This window comes from Acomys minous, assembly GCF_964271855.1.
Source record: "Acomys minous genome assembly, chromosome: 10".
Classification (NCBI taxonomy): domain Eukaryota; kingdom Metazoa; phylum Chordata; class Mammalia; order Rodentia; family Muridae; genus Acomys; species Acomys minous.
In genome coordinates, this window is record NC_140491.1 from 110,807,546 (window position 1) to 110,834,473 (window position 26,928).

General features: G+C 44.8%; 1 protein-coding gene across 2 annotated transcripts in view; it reads right to left on the reverse strand.

Annotated features, from left to right (window-relative positions):
* Positions 1-26,928, reverse strand: part of PDE11A (phosphodiesterase 11A) — a gene marked incomplete at its 3' end in the record, with an annotated part of 371,638 nt that overhangs the window by 37,578 nt on the left and 307,132 nt on the right. For both annotated transcript variants that reach the window (XM_084800165.1, XM_084800166.1), the window contains exons 16-17: positions 9,930-10,007; positions 8,266-8,329 (exon numbers count right to left, since the gene is read on the reverse strand). In XM_084800165.1, coding sequence (XP_084656291.1) covers positions 8,266-8,329; positions 9,930-10,007 — 142 coding nt within the window. The remainder of the gene's footprint in view (positions 1-8,265; positions 8,330-9,929; positions 10,008-26,928) is intronic.

Sequence of the window (26,928 nt, forward strand, 5' to 3'; positions counted from 1 at the left end):
CAACACTAAGATGTGCAGCTAGCAAATCTCTGCATGGTATAGTGTAGTATATTGGAAGACTTGGGAGAAAAAGATCTAGACAGTTGTTAACCAGAAAGCCTGGATCACCAAACTGTTTTGTCTCCACTTTAAGCTCTTACAGGAGGATCTTATGCCCTGCGAAAGTGAGATGGTTTAATTTGGTCAGGCACACAGAATCAAGATAAGTTTTCTAAGTCAGGCCTGGTGTCTCAGGCCCATAATTGTAGCTACTCGGGGTTCTGAGGCAAGGTCGGCCTGGTTATAGAGTGAATTCAATAAGGAATTTAGTGAGAACAGGTCTCAAACAGTGAAGAGAGGCCTGGGGGTATAGCTCTGTGATAGAGGGCATGCTGAATGTGTATAAGGCCACTGCACTAAAAAAAAAAAAAACAGTAGTTTATTCATACGTATCTGTAGAGATGGATAATACAATGGAAAGTCAACATCAGACACACACATGTATATATACACACAATTAAAGAGAGAAAAGCAATACACAATATTAAAAAGAAAAACCATTCAAATGTTGAGTAAAGTCAGGCTTCTAACATTTCTGATGACAAGCGTGGGTCCCATTCAAGCATTAGGCTGCACAGAAGGAGTAGGGAGTGACTCAGAATGGACAGGAAGTGACTCAGAATGGCTCCTGCAGGCTCTGGGCCCTGGGTCACATCTCCCCTTTCCCAGCCTCAGCTACTGCCTTTAATTTCCACACTCTGGACTCTTCCCCCCTTCCCCCCAGGCTTACTTTCAGAGATGAATTAGTCCCCTGTAATCTCATTAGCCAGGCTCCAGGACCCTTCCTCAGCTGCCTCGGAAGCTTTCTGCATTTATTGAAGTCCTTTGCATTTATGTAAATGCGAACAAGACACCCCAGGCAGGAATCCCTGGTACTCTCCGGAAGGCAAAGACACTAATGGCCCCCCCTAAAGTCCGCCATGCCCGTCCTCCTCTGCTCTTTTCACAGCTCAGCCCAGACCCCTGTTTTATTTGTACTTAAAAACCCCATCAGGATCATTAAGAGGCTCCTGATTGGATTTTCAATTAAAAAAGGAAACCAAGAAGTTAATCAGGCCTTGGTGTGTGTGGGGGTGTCGCTGAGGAGTCCCTGTACTTAAAGTCATGTTTCTGAGGAAAGATGAGTGTTGTCTTAACCCCACTTAAGATGCATTCTGAAAAGGACTTTTTGAAAATAAGACCAACAACTGGGAGGCTAATTCATCTACATAGTCTCTCTGAGTGGTGACTCACACCCACAATCCGGGCGCCTAAGAAACTGAGGCAGGAGGATTGTCATGATTTGACAGTATAAGATTTTTTTTTAATCTCAAAATACGTTTTCAAGGACTGGAGAGAGGGTTCTGTGATTCAGACAGAGAGAGAGAGAGTGCACTTCCAGAGGACAGAAATTTGAACCGCAGCACTCACACTGTGGCTGACCCCTGTCTGTGACTCAGTTCAAGGGAAGCCAAAGGCCTCTTTGGGTCTCTTCAAGCACGATGAAGTCACAGGGTGCACAGAAACACATGCAGGGGAAAACACCCATGCACATAAAATACAAATTCATGTTAATTTAAAAAACTATATATGTACACATTCATATAAACACATACATAAATGTATATATTTGCATTTTAATTTTAAGGGTATGCAAGTATGTATTTATGATTGCGTGTTGTCTTAGGGTCTCTATTGCTGTAACTGAAACACCGTGGACCAAAAAGCAAGTTGGGGAGGGAAGGGTTTATTCAGCTTACATGTCCACAGCACTGTTCATCATCAAAGGAATCAGGGCGTGAACCCAAACAGGGCAGGATATCGGAGGCAGGAGCTGATGCAGAGGCCATGGAGGGGTGCTGCTTGCTGGTTTAATCATCATGGCTTGCTCAGCCTGGCAGGGGTGGCCCCACCCACAATAGGCTGGACCCCTCTTCCTTCAACCACTAATTAAGAAACTGTCTTACAGTTGGACCTTATGGAGGCATTTTCTCAATTGAAGCCTCCTCTTTTCAGATAACTCTAGTTTGTGTGTCAAGTTGACATAAGATTAGCTAGCACACATGTGTTGGCACATCTGTGTGTGTGAGGGTGTATGTACACATGTGTGCAAGTACACACAGAGGCCAGAAACTGAAGTCCAGTGTTTCCTTTGGTTGCTCTCTGCTTTATTGAGGGAACGCCTCTTGCTGCACCCATAGCTTGTCCACTTTGGCTGGTCTGGCTAGCCGGCTTGTCCTGGGGACCCCTTCTCCACCTCTGTGTGCTGGGATCACAGGTGCCCTTACTCCAGCCCGCGTTTACACAGGTTCTCCAGTAGTGCATGGCAAGTGCACTATGCACCGAGCCATCTCCTCAGCCCCCACGTTTGTATTTTAGAAAGAAAACCTGATTGCTTTGTTCAGATGTTTCCTAACATCAGGAAGTGAATATAGTATTAAAGATATCTTCATCTACTCAGTTTGGAGACAAGCCTGAGTGAGATGTCCAGCTTGGACGTGTGGTGAGACTTCTGATGAAAACATTTGCCAAACATGCTTTTGTGGTTTATTCTCCCGACTGTTTACTATGACTATCAGCAGAACATCACACCCCAGAAATAAGATGTTTACACCGGTGGCCGAGAAGACTGACTGCCTACATGTCTATGGGCAGTCCTAATCTATCTAAAATATCATTTACAAGTTGTTTCTGTCCCAGGTACTGTGCCTGCCACTTTCTTGCCCCAGGTGGGCATTGGTTTCCTTAATTAAAAAAAAAACCCGCATCTTTTACTTATTCTTTCACAGTTTTATAGTGTACACAATGTATCTTGATTGTTTCCATCCCCAACTCCCGGCTCCATTCTAAGCCCACTTTGGGCCTCCCAGCATGCCTGCCTTCCACCTTCCTTTTGTAACCCACTGAGTCCTGACAGCAATGCCCTGCTGAGATGGTGGCTGGTTTTGTTGGCTTGATCCCTTGCAGACTGTGTGTGGGTAACTGTAGCTGCAATTACCTCTGGCTCTTCCATCCCCCCCCCCCGCCCCCTTTCATGATGAGGGGCGTGGGGGGGGGGAGGAGTGACATGGATGTCCCAATGAGGGCTGAGTGCTCACAGTCACTTATTCTCAGCATCTTGACCCAGCATGTTGCCACCTTTATTCTTTGTTTGTTTGTTTGTTTTTTCTTCTTCTTTTTCTTCTTCTTCTTCTTCTTCTTCTTCTTCTTCTTCTTCTTCTTCTTCTTCTTCTTCTTCTTCTTCTTCTTCTTTTTTCCGAGACAGAGTTTCTCTGTGTAGCCTTGGCTGTCCTGGACTCTGTAAACCAGGCTGGCCTCGAACTCACAGCGATCCCTCTGCCTCTGCCTCCCAAGTGCTGGGACTAAAGGGGCTGCCACCTTTATTTTTGATGTGCATTTCACTGCGGTCCCTAACGGCCTGGGAAAGTCTCACCCACTCCGTTTCTGTCACCATCACAGGAGCTCCCCTAGCACTGCACTTTCCCCAGTACCCAGAAGACCCCCCTGCTCCCTGCAGCCTCTTCTCTACCTTCCTACGCTGTGGCCGGACATGTCGCAAGGTGTTAGTCAACTACACAGATGATTCTTTATGTGACCTTTTGTGACTTCTAATGTGTCACAATAAAACTGACAACAGCTCAAACGGAGGAGAGCTGTCCTGTCTACACCAGCCTGTGATGTGAGAAGAGACAAACCCTTCTTTGTCTTAAGGAACTGAAATTCAGAATGTATTTGCTATTGTAGCAAAGTCTAGCCTAACCTTGACACAGGAGAGAATTGGTATTGAAGCAAGGTGCTAATGGTTAAACAAGAAGAAAAATAAAAATAAATAAAAATAAATAAATAAAAAAAAGAAAGAAAGAAACGAGAGAGGGTGAGGAGGGGGGAAGGGAGTTGGATCTTAAACCATGCACCGTCAGCTTGGTGGCCAGGCATCACACAGATAGGGTGAACTATCACTGAAACTGAGCAAACACTCTTCCTAAGGAATTGGAAAACAAAATGTTAATAGCATTGCAGTAGCAGCTATTGACTATCCTGCTGGGCATTCTAGCCTTGAGCTCAGAAGGGATTAGCAGGTTTATAATGAGGGAGGAAAGGGAACAGAAAGATCCAGGCTTGTGGGAATAGAGATGCTGCTGCTCCTTAATTCCAAACTAGAAATAGTAAATTAAGGTATGCTGTAGATGACAATATTAATACTCAGCTTTGAAATAAAAATCGAGTTAATGGTATGGCTAGCATACTTATGGAGAATTAGGTGACTTTCAGCAAGTTCTTTTTAAAAATAAATTTAAATGACTTAAAAAATTTTTGTGTGTGTGCATGTTTGTGTGCCTGTGTGTGCGCCTGTATATGTGTGCCTGTGTATGCACGTGTGAGCATGTGTGTGTGTGTGTGCCTGTGTGTGCACGTGTGTGTGCACATGTGTGTGTTCACCACACTACCTTTGGAGGTCCGAAGACAACTCAGAGGAATTGGCTCTCTTTTTCTACCTTATGGGACTGGGAAATAGAACTCAGGGTCATCAGGCCTTGTCACCAAGCACCTTTACCTGAGGAGCCATCTTGCTGGCCAAACAAAATTTTTATATGGAAAAAAATAGCTCAGAAACATTTTAACTACACAGTTCTCTTCTGAAAGTCTGTGGGTCCTCGAGTCCTCAAATGAAGACACAAGAGAGAAGCAGACTTACTGTATTTGTCTAGTCCTGGATGCCGGGAAGCAAAAAGAGTCTAAAGATGCTCAGATAGAGAGGAACCATGGTATTGTTGTTGTTGTTAAATGCTTAAGAATACTTCAGTGCTTAAGAGACTATAAGTCTGTGACTGTATAAAAACCAGCCTGCAACCTTCTGCAGGTGGGAAGCCTGCTGAGAAAGCTGCCCAAGCTTCAGAGACTATCAGAGGACACAGTGGGAAAGGAGTCATCTCCCTTGGGGAGCTAAAGGCCCTGGAAAGGAAGCATCCGGCTGGGAGCCAGGCCTACTGCTGGTGGAGACTTCATGGCAAAATGCCTGGAAGGTTTGGGAGCCCCACACCCCATGGGCTGCGAATGTCCTTCATCTCTTTCCTCCCTGAATGGAACTGCTGTGGTGGTGTTCTGTGTGTGGAGGTGGCTGTCTGTGTTTGGCGGGGGTGGGGGGGATGGGGGGTGGGGGGTGGGGGTGGGGGTGGCTTAAGTTACATTCAGACCTGTGGTAGGGATGGCACTTATCACCTGGAGGTTCAGGACTGTGTGAGCCCCATGTCCTAACTGATGGGCCACCTGGTTTGTCTGTCCTGGGGAGAGGATGCTTGTCTGTAAGGACAAAGAATGGCATTCCTGGTGGTTTGAAGGGTCACTGTGCTAGATACATTCTTACAAACTGTTTCTGATGGCCATTTTTACTATGTTAGTTCCCCCAATCTACAAACAAGGGAGATCCTTCCATCTTCTGATGTCATCTTCAATCTCTTTCTTCAGAGATTTACAGTTTTTTTTTCAAATAAGCCCTTCACTTGCTTGGTTAGAGTTTTTCCTAGATATTTTATATTGCTTGTGGCTATTGTGAAGGGTGTAGTTTTCCTAATTTCTTCCTCTGCATGATGGTCATTTGTATAAAGAAGGCTACTGAGGTGGGGAGGCCTGATGGCACTCAAAGAAAGAATAAGCAGGCTACCAAGATGAGACTTGATAGCCTATGACCATAGAGTGGGGGAGGAGGTCCCCCTTAGTCTTAGACCTAGGGGAGGGGGAAAGGGTGAAGGCGGGAGGGAGGGAGGATTGGGAGGATACAAGTGATGGGATGACAATTGAGTTGTAATCTGAATAAATAAATTAAATTAAAAAATTAGAAAACAAAAACCCAAAAAAACCCAAAACTGTTTCTGATTCTCTACTTGCTGAGCACAGGCATGGGAAATTGGGTCCTGTGACAAGTCTGGACCAATGGATTGTTGAAGGGAATTTAACTTGTACCATCAGACCCTCTGGTGGTCCATCAACACCGCCCCGGATGAGAGCAGAGATGCCGGCCACTATGAGTCCAGCCTAATGAAAAATTGCCAACTCACTTAAAACGTGAGACTTCTGCTGTTGCTTTGACTTCATTGCCTGGTTCTTGAACATGAGCCTGGCAAATGACAACGTCATGTCACAAGGTCAAAAGTTTAGGCCTGCTTAAAAATGCCGTTGGGGGCTAGAGAAATGGCTCAGTGGTTAAGGATGCCGCCTGCTCTTCCAGAGGTCCTGAGTTTAATTCCCAGCAACCATATGGTGGCTCTCAACCATCTATGATGTGATCTGATGCTCTCTGGTATAGATAAAACACTCACATAAAATAAATAAATCTTTAAAAACGAATGCCATTGGTTCCAGCCCATGGCGAAAAGCTGGGCCAGTTACGAATGAGGGCTTGGCACTTAGCCAGTTGTTCCAGACTCTGCGCAGATCAAGTCTCAGCAGATCCAATCAACGGGACCTTCCACCTCCTGCGGTTAACCTCTCCCCAGCCTGCTTTCTCCAACACCAACAATGGCCTTTGCAGCCCCGCAGCCTTTTCCCTTTAGTTCTTGGGCTGCGGCTGCTGTTTCCCGAAGGTCTTCTTGTGCCCTGTAAGTCTGTGTCACACTCAACCCCTTTGTCTCTTCACCACCAGAACAAGATCTGAAGCCAAACACAAAGGTTACATCTAGTGTAGGCTTGGACATTTTGGCTAGTTTTAAATCCACATTTCTGCCTCAGGAACTGTTGCCTTCCCGGGTTGACTGTCATTAGTGTCTGTTTCTTCTGAGGTTAGGCGGTTGGTCACAGACTTCCTGGTCTGTGTCAGGCATAACGGCAGCGATCTCAGGAAGCCAGCTACTATCTAAGGAAGATGTGGGCTACTTGTCCTTTGTAAGCCCCATCCCTCCCCTTTGTGAATTGAATGTAATAACCAAATTAACTTCCCAAGATTCCAAAACATCACGCCAAAGTCTGTGGCTGAGGTAAGAGGAGGTATTCTTGCATAGTTTTGGGGCCAGTGGTCCTGCCTCAGGGCGATGGGCAGAAGCCCAGGGCTCAATGGTGTGCTTCTTTGAAGTTTCCTTCTGTGCTTTGCCTCTTTCTAGGGTTTGGTAGCTCCCAGAGCTCGCTGGTTTGTAGACATCCTTTCAGTATCTGTCTGACTTTCACATTTCCTTCTCTTCTGAATTCTGAGTTCTTCTACAAGGATTTGTGACTGAAGCTGGCACTCCCTTGAATAATCCAGGCTCTTCTTCCTCAGCAAATCCTTAATGTACATCCTACTGTGACTTATAGAAAACTGTCATTTTCTTCTCAGGTAATGGATAGAGGCTTCTGGGACCGGGACTTGATATTTTTGTGTGGTGATTATTCAGCCTGCTGCAGTAACTACCTACCATAAAGGTTGTTTTAAAGCCAGATTAAATAGAACAGCATACACAAACCAGTCATTTATCGATATATGAATGTATCTTATTTCCCTCACAGTGTCATTGTAAGATCCCAAGTTGCAGTTTTGGAATCCACAGTCTATATAATAGGTGTCACGTAAATCTTAGTGAGTTTGCTGCTGGCTAGACCTCCACTCAGGAGGTTGAGGCAGGAGCATTGCCTGAGCCAAAGAATCTAGAGCAACCTAGAGACTATAAAATGACCCTGCCTCAAGAAAAAAATTAAATTAAAGAGGGAGAGAAGACCTAAAGAGCTATTAAGCCCTCTTAGTAATGAAAGATCTTGAACCAGGGAGCCGCTTTACTCAAAACCACTGATGCTTAAAAATAATGCTTGAAAAACTATAACGTTACCATTAACCTTGATAAAAATGAAAAGGGATGATGCACATGTTGGCAGCAGAGCCCTCTGATGCTTAACCTGCCGACGAAAACAGACTATCTCTTTTCCTGTTTTCTTTTTCGTAAACGATGAGGAGGATCTTGTGCTAAAACATGATTACTTATTCAAAACAGTGTTGTGGACTGTTTGCCTTAAGGAATGGTCAGGGCGGTATTCATATTTAGCACATTAGAAAAATCTCGCATCCAGAAACCCATCGTTCAGTGGAAGCACAAGAGAGGCTGACTGTGGCGTCAGCCGGCCCTGTGACTTAGCGGCCTGTGGCTCCGTGCCAGGCCGGTACCTATGCAGAGACTGTGTTCTCAGTCTGGGAAGCCAGTGCTCAGTCGCCCCCTCCCCCGCTCCCCTCCCCCTCGCCACCATCAGTCCCTCCGCTGCCGAGCTCTGCCATTAATCACCACTTGCCTGTCTGGAGATCTCCCACGGTTTGGTCACGGCTCCAAGGTCACAGGCTGTCATTAACATTGATCTGAAAAAAACAGAACCGAACAAACGGCCTGAAAAAAAAAACCTTCTGTCGTACTCCTAAACAAACTCACCCCAGATCCATAAACGAATAAGAAGGAAGCGGAGCCAGCCCACATCGTCTTCCCTCAACAAGGGGCCATACAGTTTATAGTCTCCCTCTTCTGTTCCTCCACCCTGTGGGCCACCACTGCTCAGGAGACAAGGCCTCTCACATCCTCTGGTCGCCCTTTTGTTTTGTCTGCAGCAAATCCAGGAATGCAGGGCCTTCCTCTCCCTACACCTGAGTCAAGTGGGCTTTGATTAAAATAACATGCAGTAAGCGTTCCCTGTTTTTAACTATAAGCAAGGCGGTCTGTATATAACACCATGTAGCTGATGAATCTGCTTCCTGACTTAGCACTGATGACAAAGGACAGAAACCCACACCAAGGAGGCTTTGGAGGGAGCTCCACACAGCCAAGATTTACCAGAGGGAGCCACACTGTGTCACCTGGGTTATTACCTGGCGGGCACCGTGTTTTATACACATTCTCAAAAAAACCATACCCGGCTATAGCTTTCCTTAATCTGCGCATGCATAAAACACAGGTACACCATGAATCAGGTTTTTCAAGGGCAGACTTAACTAGGATTTATGCTGAACCGTGAAACACAGGAAATAGCTCAAATCATTGATAGAGTATTATCAGATGTGGTGGAAGGGTGAAAATTAAGGTCTATCTTCTGTCTCCAGTCTGCTGTTTTTCAGCTAACACCGGAAGTACACCATGAAGAGTGTTTAGAACAGGACTGGAGCCAGGAGGTGCCCTGGCCGGCTGCTTTCAGAAGAAAGCGTGCATTGTGAGAGGTCAGAAGGCTGTCCTGCTGTCAGCTAGCATTTTAAATCCTGCTGGAGCTCAATGTCTTGGAAAGATGTCTGCTGCCCAGATGGCAGAGCAGGATTGGAGTGGGCAGAGTCCCAGCTAACAATGGGCCATTCACAGCAAGCCAGGCAGCGCCAGCATCGGCCACCCCTGGCTTCTCCCCGCCCCCCCCCACCTCCTCCAACCCTCCCGACCTAAAGCATCATTTAAGAAGCATTTCCAAACACCCCTATGGTAAGTTCTGTGCAAAGGGAGACAAGTCAGTCTGCTGGGTTCTGGGTCTCTGTAGGGAGCATCTCGGAGTGCTCGCCTTTCACCTGCTTCTGTACCGAGTGCTTTTCTAACCGAAGGGCTGACTGCTGGCCAATAGAGCCCTCACTGAGGCCACAGACAGGCGTGGATGCTGTTGCTCTTATTTACAGACAAGAGCATGGAGAGATTCAGTCACTGTCTCAAGGTGACTGAAGGGTTCAGGATTCTGTGTTTATCACAAAGCCACCAGACTCGTCAACACACTCCAAGGATTTTCATTTTAGGCTTTGTAGATACAACAGGGAGCATGACCATAGGTAGCACACAGTGGGGTCTCCTGCTCAGGAAATACTCTCTGTGATAGTACTTTGGATAATTACTTAGGTTCTGTTCAATTGGTAATTTGAAACTTTTCAAATGCACACAGGAAAAGTGTGGCTAAATGTCCAGTCACGGAAACCCACCCACGTGCTTGCTTTTTCTCACCGAAACACGTCACGGTGACTTTTGATGCTCCAATCATAGTCTCCTCTAGTGACAAGCTCAAAGAACTCGGTTCTCCTCCTGCAGGAAAATCAAATGAAGAAAAGAGGGGGAATGCTGGAATGAAATTTCTCAGTCTATGGAGTGACATAAACACATTTATGGGAAAAATATAAGACACCCTGAACTCAGTAACTTAATATTTGAAACCATGAGGCTAAAGTAGTATCAAAATAAATCACTTAAAAATGTTGAGACTTCAAGAGAGAGCCTCAATAATTTCTAAATTTATTTACAGCAAAGGACATTATAGATCCATGGAACAGAAGACAATCCGGTCAGGACTGTATATTGTAAAGCCTCTGCGCCACTGCAAACCAGAGGAGAGAGACAAGGACAGACAGAAAGCAGGGACAACTTCACAATGGCTTTTCATCACTCAACATGGGAGACTCAAGACAAGATAAACTCCCTGGCAGTAAATTCAAGATAAAGATTTGTTTTCCAGATCAGACAATAACAATTTTACCATCTCGGTGCTTAAATTCACAGGCTTTCATCAGGTTGGGAAGCAGCTGTGTCTGAAATGTAGCTCATTCGTCTACTTGCTCCGCACCTGTAGGAAGGTACTAAAGCCTTCTGAGCCTCAATTTCCCAAGGCACAATTTAGGCATTTCATTTGCTAACTCACAAACTTCCTGGGAGATGGATGGCATATGTAAGCAAATAGCACAATGCCTAAACACTTGAGGTGTGTTACACACACACACACACACACACACACACATGCACACACACACACCATGCTTTTGCGTGTACATCTCCAGATGGATGGGCTAGATACAGGAGGTCCATCTTAAAGTTATAGAAATGCAAGGTAATTCAATCCTAGCTTTGAAATGTTGTCATTTTTGTTAGGGCAAAGAGGGAAAAAAAAAGAGTATGGACATCACGAGCATTTTTAGAGTAATCCCCCAAGTTTTCACACCCTCTTGGCATTTACTAATGAGAGTGCTTTAAAGATCGTGACAAATCTTTTTCCAAAGTGCATTTCACGTCGCACCTATCTGAAGAGTTGCTCACCAACAAATCCCCTGGTTCAACCCAATGCTGGCTGCCACACCCCTCTCGCAGACACAACACCCACACCAGCTGTTTAAAGAGTCTGAGAAATAATGAAGTGGAAAGGCTTGCTTAAACTTATTTAACTATAGAATTCCATATAGTGCTAATATTTTAAGAAATACACTCTGGAAAACAGTATCAGTGTGTACCAACCATGCTGGCATCCAGAGCACAATCTTGGAAGCTTAGTAATGATCTCTGGAAGTTTGTGTAGAGGAATTTTAATCCAGCAACATGGCTGTTCTGGCAAGGGATCACATTCAAAGACCTTTTAGGTCTATGTGATCTGGCTAGAGTGACACTTTTTTTGGGGGGGGTTGTTGTTCAAGACAGGGTTTCTCTGTGTAGTCTTGGCTGTCCTGGACTCACTTTGTAGACCAGGCTGACCTTGAACTCACAGAAATCCACCTGCCTCTGTCTCCCGTGTGCTGGGATTAAAGGTGTGTGCCACCACCGCCTGGCCCGGAGTGACACATTTTTAATCCCTTTGGCTGGAATACTGACGTACCCTTAGTACACATCTTTAGCCCCAAACCATGCAGGTAAGGTTAATTTGTAGAAGGAAACAGACATGTTTGAAATTGATGTCTAAGTGAGGGTCAGACAAAAATGACAAGTCAGAGAAAGATTTGACAGAACAGGATATGCCCAACTCTCATGAGAACAGAGAGGAAAGAGGTGACTTAAGAGACATCAGTGAGGAGGGAGAGGAGGCGGTTTTATCAGGAGAATTTTAGAGACAGGTAGAAGAGAGAGCAAGCTAGACACAGATGAAGACAGAACAAGCCAGAGAAGGAGAAGGAGAAGGAGAAGGAGAAGGAGAAGGAGAAGGAGAAGGTGACAGAAGATTAGAACAGATTGCTAGAGTTAGTTTGATGCCAAGCAGAGCAATTCAGTCAGAAGCTAAGAGAAGTCACTTTGAATCAGTCAGCTTGGAGAAGAGTTTGAGCCAGAACAGCTGAGTTGAACCAGCCAGCCAGAGTTCAGAAAGCTCTAGAAAGGGTGAACTTATTCAGCAGCAAGTCTCAGAGGCTGAAAACATTCTAGGCATAGATTAGATTGTACAGAGGCTAGAAGCTTCCAGGACTAGGGCTAGGTTAGCAGTAAGCCTTGGGGATGACAATTACGTCAGGCGAATAAAAGTTACTATTACATCAGTAGCAAAGACAATAATGTTGAGAACCAGCTCCTCTATGTCTTGCCTGGGATGCTGAGAGCAGTTCACCAAGTTTGGGTTCCTTGTCAACTGGTGAGAGGGACTAGCCAATTTACCTGAGAGGGAGCAAGTCAGGAGGACAATGTGCAGCTCACTTCCTTATCCACAGAACTGAGGTTCTGGATCTCTCTCTTCAAATGGATACAGGACAAGGCCATCCTACATTATCCTTGGGTAATCTCCAAGACACACCCACAGCAATGTTTAGAGATGGTACCGCACAAGGAAGAACCAGGCTATCCCCTCCCTCTTCTGCCGGCCGGTACCTGCAGTCTGTTACTGTGCACGTTGCTCCATCCTTTTCATTTGGCCCACTTCCTTCCAAAACAGAAATGAAGGTGGCTGAGTGGAAAGGGCTCAGGTTTGAACTCACAGTGACCTTAATGACCTTAATAACTGAATGGTGACTGGGATTTCACATTGCTCAGACTCAGGGTCTAGCATTTTGGGGAGGATTTGAAATAAGGTATGGTGACTGTTGGCACTAGTGGATTCTCACTATCTGACTGCCATGGCAAAAATACAAATGACATGAACAATCATCCTGCCAGCAGCCATGTCTACCGGAGTGACAGATCTACACGGAGACTGAAGAGTTTGTCCCAGCGCCTTCCTCTCACAGGCTAGAAATTAGTCTTAGTTTTTCTGGAGCAGAAAAGTTGAGTCCATCAGGTATTTATGAAATATTTACTCACTTTTATCCTAAGAATTCATCCAGCCTTACAGACATAAGACAAAGCACTACTTTAAAAATGTATTGAAGTTAGCAGGGACAGCCAATAAAGAAGTAGGTAATTCCTCTTTAAATGTGGTACTGCGGTCCCGATAATCCTGAGACTAGAGTGAGGTGAAGGAGGCTCTCCATAGTATTGAAGTGGGTGTCAGAAAAGCCCAGTAACAGGGGGTGGGGTAGATGGAGAGATGGCTCAGAGGTTAGGAGCTGGGTATAGCTCGCGTAGAGGAGCCATGTTGGGAGGCTCACAACCACCTGTAACTCCAGCTCCCAGGGATCCAATATTCTTTTCTGGAATCTGTGGGCATTTGAACTTATGTGCATGTGTATGTGCCTGTGTGAGAGAGTACATGCACACACACACACACACACACACACACACACACACACACACGCTTAAAAACAAAGTAAATTCTTTCAACAAAGCTCAGTAATCAAAATAAATGCAAAAACATGAAGAACAAAACAGCAAATTTTAAATAAAGACCAAGCTCTGGCCCTTTGTATAACTCCTGTCACTTGTCTCACCACAGTACCACCCTCAATGCAGATGACATTTGTTGGTTCCTTCCTGTGTTCCCAGGGGACTTTTTAATGTTTTTTCCTACCTTGCACGTGGTCAACCTTGGAAAAAGTTAAAGTCTCACTGAGCTTCATTTTTCTACCCAGAAAAGAGTGAGCATGCTGAGCTCTAGGCTGCACGTTTGTGGGTGGGTTTCATAAACAGATCTGACAAGCAGATGGCTGGTCAAAAATTCCAGCTTAGGAAGAGAGAGGACACCGCTTTAGAGCTCGTGAGCACCTGGCTAGCTCCCACAGCTGTGTGTCAGCTGGGGCACAGAAGTGCAGGTTGGAACAACAGCTGCCCCAGCAGATGAGACCATCCTCCTGGGAGCGTAGATAGAGGCACCTGACATGGAGGATCATGGGAGGATCATGGAGGATCATGGGAGGTTTTCCTGGAAGAGCTTGTCAGCCATTGCTCTTGGCCAGCGTACTCCTGTTGGGTCTCCATTTCAATCTATGAGTTATTACAAAACATCACCAGAATGCAAGCTCCTTGAGAACATTTTTTCTTTACTCCTTCCTCAGTTTCCAGTGTCTGCAACGGTGCCTTGTACACAATAACAGCTAAATAAATATTTATCCCATTGGTGAATAAAGGAGAAGTATTATGTCAGAAATCTGTTCACGTTTTAAAATAATTCCCCGCCCACTGGTTTTTGCCCAGACTGTAGTCGCTGTTCTAGAGCTTCATGGTTACCCGCTAGAACCTCAAAAACAATGTAAGCAAAGCGCAGTCACATCCCCGTCCCCACACTAGACTCTAACTAGCACAGATTGGACAGCATAGTAAGCTGTACAAAATAAGAGTACAACAAACCAGACCTGGTGTCGTAGGCCTGTCCATCCAGTCACACGGGACGGGAGGTCAAGGTCTCCTTAGGTTACGGAGCAAGTTCGAGGTCACCCTGGACCACTTAGAATTTTTTTCTCAAAAATCCAAAGGGAAAAAAGTGCTTGGGACAAAACTCACTGGTAGAGGAGTTGCCTGGCACGTGCAAGGCTGTGGGCTCGATCTCCAGAACTAAGGGGCATAAGCCTCCCAGGGAAGGGATCTGATGTCTTTGATACAGAGAGGAGGTGCGTTGGGTAGCTGGCTTAGCCATTGCAAAAAAAAAAAAAATTGCCGTTTAGTTAGTTTTTAAAAATTGTTTGAGAATTTTATACAAGCATATATAATGTGTTTTGACAAAAATCCGTGCCCCACATTCGCCTTCAATTCTACCTCTAGGCCTCCCATTATTTTTCAAATCCTCTTCTCAAAAACCACTAACCTCAGGCCATCAGGATGGCTCGGCGGATGGTGAAACTTGCTGCCAAGCATGGCACGCTGAGTTAGATCCCACGAACACCATGGTGGTGGAAGGAGAAAACCAACTCTTATGAGTTGTCCCCTGACCTTCACGGCATATGCCACGTCACCTGTACCTTACACACACACACACACACACACACACACACACACACACACACACTTAACCAAGTGAATGTTCACGCCCCCAAGTCTCTGATGTGCGCTTGAGTAGCTTCATAGGAACACATCCTCCAATGGTGGACATTTTAATAACTAGAGTTTTGAGTGTGAAATTCTTAAAGTCACTGTAATCAGACTCAGCCATGGGTTTAACATGAAATTAACAAAGCTAGATTATGTCACACTGGGAAGAAAAGGAGCATTATTATCCCAGAGGATGGTAGGTGGAAGAGAAACATGAAGAATCTTTTTATAAGAAATAAAAAATGTAGCATATTAATTCATTGTTTCCTTCATGGCCAAAGTGGGACTGTTTCTTAATAGACAGTATTTCCTCTATCCTCCCAAGCTTTGGCTATGACCTCCAAAGATTAAAATAAATATTCCTGCAGACAATAATTTTAGCAAGTTAAGCTTGAGAAGTCAAGGGCTGCGCTGGACGGGATGGTAAAGCCCATGACTAATTGTACAAGGCCCTGGCTTGGAGACCGATGGCTTCTTTCTCGGCATCACAGACACACACAACAGAGCAAAACAGAACACCAAAGTCCAACCACTGGTGGACTCATACACACCATACAACTGGCAATGAATTTTCTGCGTGCGCAACGGATACCTGCTAAGTTTTGTAAAAAGCATCTTCACATGTCTCCTTAGAGCTTTTCTTTATACATATTACAGAATATTATACATTTTTAAGGCATCACATAATAATAATAATAATAATAATAATAATAATAATAATAATAATAATAATAACGTGAATGAAGGAGATGTATACCTTGGCTCCTTGCTGTTCAGTGTTGGATGTTGAGCGAATTACGTGTTGTAGATACAATCCAGGCTACCTCACCTTATTAGCTAGGCATTGCAGGGCGTAATGCTGTTCTCTGTTCATGTACCCATTTCCTGGTGATGATTAGTTACAATATGTTTGCTAATATGTATGATGCTTTTATGAATAACATGCATATATTTTGTGAATTGTGTAGTTCTGTGCATTTGCATTGTGTCTGTTTCCTTGAATATGTAAAATTGCCAAGTCATAGAATGATCTCTGTGTTTGTGGTATTTTTTTTTCTTTTTAGTTTTTGTTCTTTATTTTTTGATATAGGGTCTCAGGAGCTCAACTCAACACATAGTTGAAGCTAACCCTGAAATTTTTGATCCCCTGTCTTCATCTTCCAGTGCTGGGATTTTAGGTGTGCGCCACCACAGCAGGCCGTGTTTGAGTTTTCCTTACAGTTATAGACCATGAGAACAGTTTCAAACATTTGAGAGAAATCGGCTATATTTCTCTCATTTTTCAGCCGAGGAAATTCAAGATGAAGAAAAGTGAAGTTACTTTTCCCAGAGTCCTGGGGCAGTTATGCACACATTTAGATAATTCTAAGTTCTCAGTGTCCCATCTCTGCTGTCTGGGGATGTCCCTATTAACGGTGTGTGGTGGAGTCTGGTGGTACCAGGTATCTCTCTGTGTTGTGAATTCATGCTTGGTCTCAGCTACTGACCTTCAGGAAAGATGACAAGGTCATAGGCCATACTTGTCTTGACAGAAGTTCCTATCACCAACAGGATTGGGGGGGGGGTGGACTCCAAAGAAGGCCGAAGTTGGCCTGAGCCAGAGTGGTCCAGAGCTGCAGGTGCTTGTTGGCCTGTGCCAGAGTGGTCCAGAGCTGCAAGTGCTTGTTGGCCTGTGCCAGAGTGGTCCAGAGCTGCAGGTGCTTGTTGGCCTGAGCCAGAGTGGTCCAGAGCTGCAGGTGCTTGCTGGCCTATGCCAGAGTGGTCCAGAGCTGCAGGTGCTTGTTGGCCTGTGCCAGAGTGGTCCAGAGCTGCAGGTGCTTGTTGGCCTGTGCCAGAGTGGTCCAGAGCTGCAGGTGCTTATTGGCCTGTGCCAGAGTGGTCCAGAGCTGCAGGTGCTTGCTGGCCTAAGCCAGAGTGGTCCAGAGCTGCAGGTGCTTGTTGGCCTGTGCCAGAGTGGTCCAGAGCTGCAGGTGCTTGCTGGCCTAAGCCAGAGTGGTCCAGAGCTGCAGGTGCTTGCTCTGCTTCTGCCCTCTTTCTTTGTGACAACCATAACAAAGCAGCATGGGAAATTCACAGTGCGTTTGCGGATGAGTTTAACTTTCCCATATAGCCGATACTTTAGCATCTATAGGCATATGATGTGCACATATAGACAACACAGTCGACGGCATGCAGGAAATGGCCCAATAGAGGAACATTTCCAGGGAGAAGAGGCTGTTAAAATGAATATTTAAAAAACCCACAAAACTATATAATACCCTTGGATCCAGACTTCTTTGTCACGGGGAACTACGTCATTAACTTCTCAGGCAGATCATTGGGAACCTTGGCTGTCAAGGACGATGCCAAGGGCCCAGCTAGTGAAAAGCAACTTACTGGAAAATCTCATTTATAATCAGATATGTTTTTATTAGGTCTTTCTTTACTCTGCTCTGCTGACATATGTGCCACTCTGAAAAATAGCAGCCTTTAAAAAAAGCATCATTTGAACAGAACTACTAGAATTATCCTTAAAAATAGCTCCTAAGATTGGTTACCCAGCACCCGTCAGTGCACTGAAAACCTTCCTGGTTTGTGGCATATCCTCAAGGTGTTTTTTTATTTGCAAAATGAGAAATCATCACTTCTGTGTGCATTTTAATCAGGATTTTTGGGTGGATTTATATATTCACAAAATATGTAATATGTGCATGTATAATATCATATACACATATAATATTCAGTTGGTACCTTTAAATCTCCTGAAATTCTATGAAAGCAATGAAGGTTCATTGCTTTAGTGACAGGCACAATTATGTGTTCTCCACAGTTTGTGAAAGTGGCCATGAGTAGTCTGGGAGAGTGGGTACAGAGGAAAAACATCTGCCCTTCCAGTGTTCGTTCAGGAAAACCACTTGTTACAGCTCATTTTATTTTATTTTATTGGTTTTTCGAGACAGAGTCTCTCTGTGTAGCCTTGGCTGTCCTAGACTTGCTTTGTAGACCAGGCTGGCCTCGACCTCAAAGCAATCCGCCTGCCTCTGCCTCCCAGGTGCTGGAATTAAAGGAGTATGCCACCACGCCCGGCACAGCTCATTTTAACTGCAGATCCTTGGGCTGGAGTGAGGGCTTAGTGGTGGAGGACATCACCCACAGAACAAGCTGTGTGGAGTCTCACACTTGCCTCTAACTCCAGCTCTGAGAGATAAGGCACCCTCCCCAGGGCTCTGCCCAGACACAGATCAGCTGCGCACGTATGTGCTTATACACACACAGCACACACACATCACATACACATCAATCGGTCAATCGATATATTTTAAATAAAATAAATCTTTTAAAATGTAGGTCCTGAAAGGATTTCTGGACTTTGGCAGAAAAGTCTTGGAAAGGCGACTAGAAAAGCAAAATGCAGGTGACAAGTTCAGTGATTATGACTAAAGAAAAAGCTGCTTATTTTACTGTTTTATTTTTGGGTCAGGGCCTCTCAATGTAGCCCATGCTGGCCTCAAACATGAGATCCTTCCTACTCTAGACTTCTGGGGTCACAGGTGTGTAGCACCACACCTCAGGTATATTTAATTTTAAAGTGAATTTTCTCTTTGGTTTAAACAAGCATTGGGCCAGACAAGATCCCAAAAGAGACCACTTGTTTGGTACTGTGGTGTTGTTGATAGTGTGGGTAAAACCAGCAAGTTACAGCAAGTAAAAAGACTATAGTTATTCTAAATGTTGTCAATCTCAGAAGCTGAGATAACACAAGAAACCAACACTTGAGTCGAGTCACAACCACAGGGCAGAGAAGGGCTCCGATGGAGCTTGCTCCTGTCACTCTCGGTGATGATAGCACTATGTGGCTGTGTGCTTGCCCTCTCTTCCCCATGGGGATCTGGATCCCTAACAGTAAGAGTCACATCTCACCTACTTATATATTCTCAATGAGACGCAACAGGGCTGGAAATTCCCAATTTTCATTTCACTGTCATATAACAGATAAGGGGATGTGTGCACGAGTTGTCTAAAGAGGCTTTGAAATACGTCAGGAACTACTAAAATCTCTGTCTAGCCACCTACTGCAGACATGCTCTAACGTTCGGAGAGCTTCCGTGGGCTAACTCATCTGGCTCTGTTAAAATACAAGAAAGACAGTGACGGGTTAAGCCCCACTGGTCACTACCATCTTACTGTCCGTCAGTTTCTTCTTTCCAGTCCTGTGGCTGGCTGAGTATAGGCAACCGTGGAATTTAAATACGCAGAACATAGTGGGTTCTTAATAAACACTTCACCGGATGATGAATGGATGAATGTTTCTGTCTAAATAGCAGTGGCAATATTTGTTGAATTCATACTGTATATTATAATAATTTATCTTGATATTATGGCTATTTTTCAAAGGAAGGCTAAACTGTTATTCTAAACAATCTAAAGTAATTTAGAACACATGACTGCTGTCAGATGTTTTTGAGACATGCCACTTACTGAGACCCATTGGAAGGACAGTGGCAACGAAACTGTTCATTTGAATATTTACCATAATTGCTAATGAAGGATGTTTGCACACAAGAGGGACACAAGAGGAAGTGGCAATTTTCAAACTGAAGAGTGACATTAGTTTACAGAGTTTACAGAGCCAATCTGAAAAGCACTAGTCACCCTAGTGGCTGCATAAAATCTGAACTGTTTAGTAATTTTCAGTTTTAATAGTAGTCTGAGGCAAGTATTTGACTTTTTGGCTATGAAGATCTATCAGAGAACACATGATGATCCTGGGTGGTTACTCTCTGTCTGATGAGGTTGGGTGCCTTCAGGGTGGTGTGGCCATAGATAGTCAGCAACCCTATCTGTCGACAGAAAGAAGAATACCTCCCTATAGGTTACTATGCGAAAGCAAAGTAAAAAAGGTTTTATTTTGGGAACTCATTATGTCAGGCAGTATGTCAAAGTTAAGGGCTCCAAGAACTAGCTAAAGAGAAAACGCAGACCTTTCATGGTGACAGGAGGTGTATATAGCTTGCTGAGGGAGAAAAGCTGTCAACCCTATGAGCTACAATAACCACCAACTTGGCAAGATGGAGCCGTTGGGGCATTAGTGGCACAAATGTTATGGCATTAACCAACCACCCTTTGCTGGGATCTAAGGTCTGCTCTACAGAAGGAAACTCATGCCTGGTGCTGAAAGCTTGGCCAAGAATCCAATGCCCTAGGAGAAAACCTACTACTATTATTTTGCTAAAAGGACCTAGAATCACTCCGGGTGGTGGAGTATGAGGTGGCCTGGTACCTCTTGTGTGTGAAACTCAAGCATGTGCACACTGGAGTTACACTGTCATAATGCCTAAATGTTTTAGGGTTGGTTTCCCTTCATGACTCTTAAACTACTAATAAAATAACTACAGAGAGAATGGCAGGAGTATTAAGCACAGTCTGGAATCCAACCGCTTGTTTAAATCCCAGATGTACCACTGAACACTGGAAGCAAATTGCTGAAGCTCTCTGGTCTTCAGTTTCCCCATTCATACTATGGAATTAACAAGATTATCTGTATCTAATGGGCTGCTGAGATGGCTCAGGGGATAATGCTAAGTCATGTGAGTTTGATTTTTTTGGACTCACATAGTGGAAGGAGAGCAAATGTATGCACCATAGCACGTATATTCATGTAGACACACGCGCGCGTGCACACACACACACACACACACACACACACACAAATAAGAATGTGATAAAATTCTATTTCTCAAAAGACTTCCTGTCTCCTCAGACTGCTTCTAGAATTAAATAGGATATGTGTACGCAAAGCTCCAAAGTAAGCACTGGGGACATACCACTGGCTGTTTTCATTATTAATTGCAGCAGTAGTAATAGTGTTTCTTTGTTGGCTGGAAACAGCCCAAATATCACAGGGCACCGGTGACATCTCCAAAGTTTCAACATTTGTGATTGTACATTCCTCCCTCGCTCTGCCCACTCCTCCTGTCATCTTTTATGTTGTACATTTTATGAAGCTTCTGGATGAATGATTTTTTTTATAAAGTGTTTTAAATTATCGGGGCCCTTTCCTATCTCTGTTGACCATCACTGGGCCCCTAGCAAATGGGCCTGAGTAAAATGTCCAAACTCAAATTTCTCACAAGGAAACAAAGGCAGAGAGAGAGAGAGAGAGACAGAGAGAGAGAGAGAGAGAGAGAGAGGGAGGGAGGGAGGGAGGGAGAGAGAGAGAGAGAGAGAGAGAGAGAGAGAGAGAGGTAGAATGAGTGACTCTCAAAGCCATGTGGCTGGTTCTTGATACAGTGTATCCAATTTTTGCCTGAGCTGATGAAATAACTATTGAATTGTCAAAGCTTTATTAGACAGTGGACTCATTAGTTGGGGGACACAGAACCAGGCACAGGAAGCCAGTTTTTAAAAATTGATCAGCAGGTGCTGAGTTTTCAGTGAGTTGGAAAGTCAGACTGAATATTTAACACCTGGACTCAGGGTGTAAACCTAGCTATTCTCCCCGAGGGTTTTGCTTGTTTGTTCTAGCTCCACAGTTCCTATGGGTCCTTCCCTGTGCTGCTTTTGGCACAGAGGCTCAAGGGTACTCAAAGCTGTTAGAAATGAAAGTCTAAGGCCGGGCGTGGTGGCGCACGCCTTTAATCCCAGCACTCGGGAGGCAGAGGCAGGTGGATCGCTGTGAGTTCAAGGCCAGCCTGGTCTACAAAGTGAGTCCAGGACAGCCAAGGCTACACAGAGAAACCCTGTCTTGAAACAGTGGGGAGAAAAAAAGGAATGAAAGTCTAGTGTGGTTGGTGTCTTTACAGTTCTACATATCTTGAGTGTTTCCCTTTTGGATCATAACAGGAATTCTTGGCCCCCTAAAAATGAGCTGGAAGCTTTCTCAAAAGGTGGGATCTACTTCCTGTCTGTCTGTGCATTTGTAGAGTGACTTTTGTCTTCCTTTATAGTTTAATCAATTCCAACGTAGCTTTTTTATTTTTACTTTTCTATGTAGCCCAGCTGAATTCAAATTCACGGCAATCCCTCTGCTTCAGCCTTCCAAGGGCTGGGAGTATAGGACTGTGATTCTGCACCTAGCTCCATCACGGTTTCTGATTTGTGTAGTAAGCGCAGATAACTAGACCTCTAGAGTTAGTCACAGGGGCCACCTTGTATCCTCTTAGCCTTACCTTTCTCCAGCCATTGCTAGGGTAACCAATACCACCAGTCCTGCCAGTGCTGCCCTGTGCTGAGCTTATTGATGTCCTGGCGCGTGTGGACTCCACATGTGTGGGACCGGAGACAGCTGTGGGAGTTCTCAGGCTCCGAGTACATACAACTTGGAAGTACACAGGAGGTTGTGAGACTCGGGGTAAATTTGGGCTCATGGCATGGAGGCTGGAGGCCAATTTGGAGATGTAACATAGGAGACTTTTCAGATGTTTCCTTCAGGTTCCAGCCCAGCCGACCGCTGTGGTGACTTACAGGAGTATGTCCTCCAATGGCCTCCCTGTCCGAGCTCTTCATCCATTCCACTCTTTTCTTTGGTGTTACTTTTCCAAACTAAACTAATGCATGCAAGCCTTTGCCTCCAACTGCGCTTTGGGACAGAGCTTAAGGGGACCCGGGTTAGCTATTCATTTAAACTGCTTGACATGCACTAGGTTGGGTCAATGTTGCTGTAGAATGAACTGTATAATTCAAATGAGACTGTGTCTTGGTTCACCCATTAGAAGGAATGTGATGGCTGTGGCAAGTACAGGCTCAAATTTTGCCGATAACTGCTTTTGTGACCCAAGCTGTGCAATTTAACCACCAGTGCCCGATCTGAAAAGCAGAGGAGATGAAGTGGATGACGTCATCTCCGACATGCCTTCCAGTTCCCTAATTGTACACTGGTGAAATATAAGCACCTGTGTAACTGTGTATATAGTAGCTGTTTCTCCCTCATTAACCAGAGGGATTGTTTGGGCTGAAAATATGGCCATACTTTAATGCAACTTTAGACCGGCACACGGCTCAGTCCCCTGGAGGTCTAGATGAGAGAATGAGCTATTCAGAACCTCAAAAACAATAATGCTGACAGAAGGAGAGCAAGGCAGCTTCTGTGGGAGTCAGCAAACATTAGCAGGGGCTGCAGCGTTAAGATAAGAACAGAGTAATGAGCGAACTTCCTTGACTGTATTCCCGAGCTCACTCACTGATGCCTCACACCCCAAACAGAGCGTGATAAATGGACACCCAGCGCTGAGGGTAGCTTTTTTTTTTTTTTCCTTTTGTCCCTTTAGGAGTTCCTTGGAAACTTGGTTTAGAAAAACGCTTCTGTTTTGAGAAAAAAAATAACACAAAATCTTGCAAGTGCCAGGAAGGAAGAAACAAAAGCATCATAACATGGGGTTTTTCATAAATCCTAAATCCAGGAGCATCAGTCTAGAAAAAGATGGGCAGCTATGATAGTGAAGGCAGCCTGAGGGCCACAGAATGCTCAGAGTAAATAGATTGTAAATTTGTAGATTGTTGATGTCACCACCCATAAGACATTTAATATAAGTAAACTAAGTTATTGCCATTTTACACATGAAGGAAAGCGTCTCGGAGGAAAACAATGTGCTATTTAGCAACAGAGCCTCAGGCTTATAAAAGCATATATTTTTATTTTAATTAAGATTTGTATTTGTTAGGCCAGGAGATAATAAAGTTCCTATTACATAAGCCCGGGGATCTGAGTTTCATCCCCAGCCCCCATGCTAAGAAGCTAGACATGCCTTTTCCTCCTGCTGGGCTGCCTTGTCCCGCCATGATGTGATGGTATGTGCCTGGTCTTATTGTAGCTTATTATGCAGTGTTTGGTTGATGACCCTGGGAGGCCTGTTCTTTTCTCAAGGGAGGAGCAGGGGTGGACCTGGGAGAGAGAAGAGCTGAGCTTTCAGGAAGATGAGGGAGGTTAAGGGGAGGGGTGGGAGGAGTAGCTGAGGCTGGGATGTAAAACATGAGAGAAGAATAAATATTATTTGAAAAGCAGCTAGGTGTGGTGGGCACACTTGTAATCCTGAGGCTAGTGATGGGAACGGGTGCCGGGGGTTGGGGGGGGAGATCCTGGGGCTTCCTGGCAAGCCAAACTAGCCTGCTTGGTAAGTTCCAGGCCAATAAGAGACTCTATCTCAAAAAACAAGTTGGGGAGCATCTGAAATTGACCTCTGGCATTTATGTACATGCATATACATGTGTAAACATGCACACACACTAAATGTACATGTGTAAATCTGCACTCACATACACACAAAGTATATATATATAAAAGTCTTTAAAATTTTTTTTTACATTTAGTGCATGTGCATGCATGCGTGTGTGTGTGTGTGTGTGTGTGTGTGTGTGTGTGTGTATGTGTGTGTGTGTGTGTGTGTTTGCCATGGCACATGTATTGAGGTCAGGACAACCTGAACAAATGGGTCTCTCTTTTAGCATGTGGATTCTGGACATCAAAGCCAAGCAGTCAGCCGTAGCAGCAAGCATCTTTATCTGCTGGGCCATCTCACTGGTCATATGTGTAACCTTTCGTATTTGTCACATGGAAAACTGGCCATGTGGTTAACAAATCTAGGTGCTCTACAAAGCATAGGAAGCAAGTTTGTCTTGTTGCCGTCAGTCTTCTGACTGAACTTCCCAGTGCTTTCACTTGCTTTTCTTTTAATCGCCATGGTTTCATTTTCATGAGCTTTCTCTTCTTCATGCTTCCTCAGATTGTTTCCTAAAGAAGCCTATGACTGTTTAGTGGACACAGCCTCTGACTTCCTCAAGGGTATTAACAGCTGGTTTTTCTCTATATTACTTTTTTTTCTTCTTTTCTGTTTTGGCCTCTGTTTTTCATTAGAGGTACATAAAACTTCTCTGATCTTTGGTTGCCTGGTTGTGTGTCACAGTCAGAAATTAAAAACTAGTGGTGTGTGTGTGTGCGCGCGCGCGTGTTAGACTGGCTCACTAAATAAAAGAAGGTCCAGTTAAGTTTGAGTTTTGGATTACAAAATTCCACCTAAATATATTTCCAAAATTTAATAGGTAAGCACAGACAGACAGGCACACAGACATGCACACAGGCACAGAGGTACACACACACACACACACACACACACACACACACACACACACACAGGCATACTTCAATTGTTTACTATGGCTTTGAAGCTGTCAGCTTGGGGTCTGTGGTTTATAGACCCCCTGACTTCAGAACGACTGGAGTCCGGGCTTTCATTTGAGGAAATCCAGAGTCTTCATCCTCCTACGCCCACCTTGTACTTTCCCCGAGTGAGGTACCCCTCTTTTCATTTCTCCAGCTTTTTCCAGAGAGACACAAAAGCTGGTTTACCTGGTCATGGTGGCAGAGGGCTTCTCGGTGCTCTGTAACGTGACTAGCAGGCAACCATCTTGTTTTAAGATATGAGTGTCATATCCACCGTTCATAGCAGTTTGGGCCCAAAGCTTCAAGCAAAGGGCTGCAGAGCAGGCTGCCCCTCAGGGCTCTCCTCCTTTGAGGGGCCTGCCTTTTATTGCTCCTCTTCAGCTGGGTCATCTACCACCTCAGTCAGCTTCTCATTCTCCACAGATGCTCTGACGACTCTTGTAAGTTGTGGTGTGCCCTCTCATTTTATATTTAACCTTCTAAAGACATTTCTTATCATTAGATAGAGACTTTTCAAGCCACCAAATTTAAAGGAGGATGGCAGAAAGAAATGTAAATCCAGGCCATTATCACTCTCAGCCTTTTCTTGTTCTACTGTCCCAGGTAATAATCTACACAGCAAAATTCAGTAATAAATGCCTGTGGCATGTATTGTCCCCTTTCCACACCAATCCCCCTGTTAATAGAACTCCATGGCTATCCAGGAGAAAGTCTTCCTTTCCCAACATACCTTGACGCTAGCTAGAGCCACGCAACCTAATTTTGTCTGGTGAAACGCAAGAGCAAGTGTTAAGTGGCAACTTCTAGAATACCTTGGAAGGTGGCCTTGCCCCGTTCTTTATCCCATCTTCCTGTTGGCTGGAAGGTGGAAAGGAGGGCAGGAGGGCGGGGGCTTGAGCACTTGTCTCTGACTAAGAGATCGACGTCACAGGAAGACAGAAGCAGCCTGGGTCCCTGAGGACTTCATTAACTATTGTTTTTTGTTTGTTTGTTTGTTTGTTTGTTTGTTTTTTGGTTTTTCAAGACAGGGTTTCTCTAGACAGGGTTTCCCTGTGTAGCCTTGGCTGTCCTGGACTCACTTTGTAGACCAGGCTGGCCTCGAACTCACAGCGATCCGCCTGCCTCTGCCTCCCGAGTGCTGGGATTAAAGGCGTGCGCCACCACGCCCGGCTCTTCATTAACTATTGTACCACCAGGAGACGGTGGGTCTCCGGACTTCTCTTGTGTAACGGAGAATTTGTTGCTTTGGGGTTTCTATTTCCTACCGCTGAATTTAATTATAATTGATGCAGTGTCAAGGTACAGTGAGACTTTAAAGGGGAAGTGGCAGAAGAGACAAAAACCGAAAGGGTAGGTCAGGTCAGCCAATGGTGAAGCAGGGGTGGGACTAGGAGTCTATGTAGAGTGAGGATACAGTTGTGGGATCAGGGACATAACATTGATTCAAAGGAACGGCCGAAGTAGGCGGACACTACAGGGGAAGAAATGAAAAGATAATAGTGCAGACAGAAACGTGGAGCCAGAGCGATGGCACAATGGTTAAGAGAGCACCGTTCATGCAGAAGGCCAACGTTAGGTTTCCAGCACCCATGTCTGGTGGCTCACAACTGCCTGTAACTCTGGGTCCAGAGAATCTGACGCCCTCTTCTGGTCTCCATGGGCACAACACTCATGTCCACAACCCTTCCTCATACATACATATAATTAAAAAATAAAATCTTTTTAAAAAAT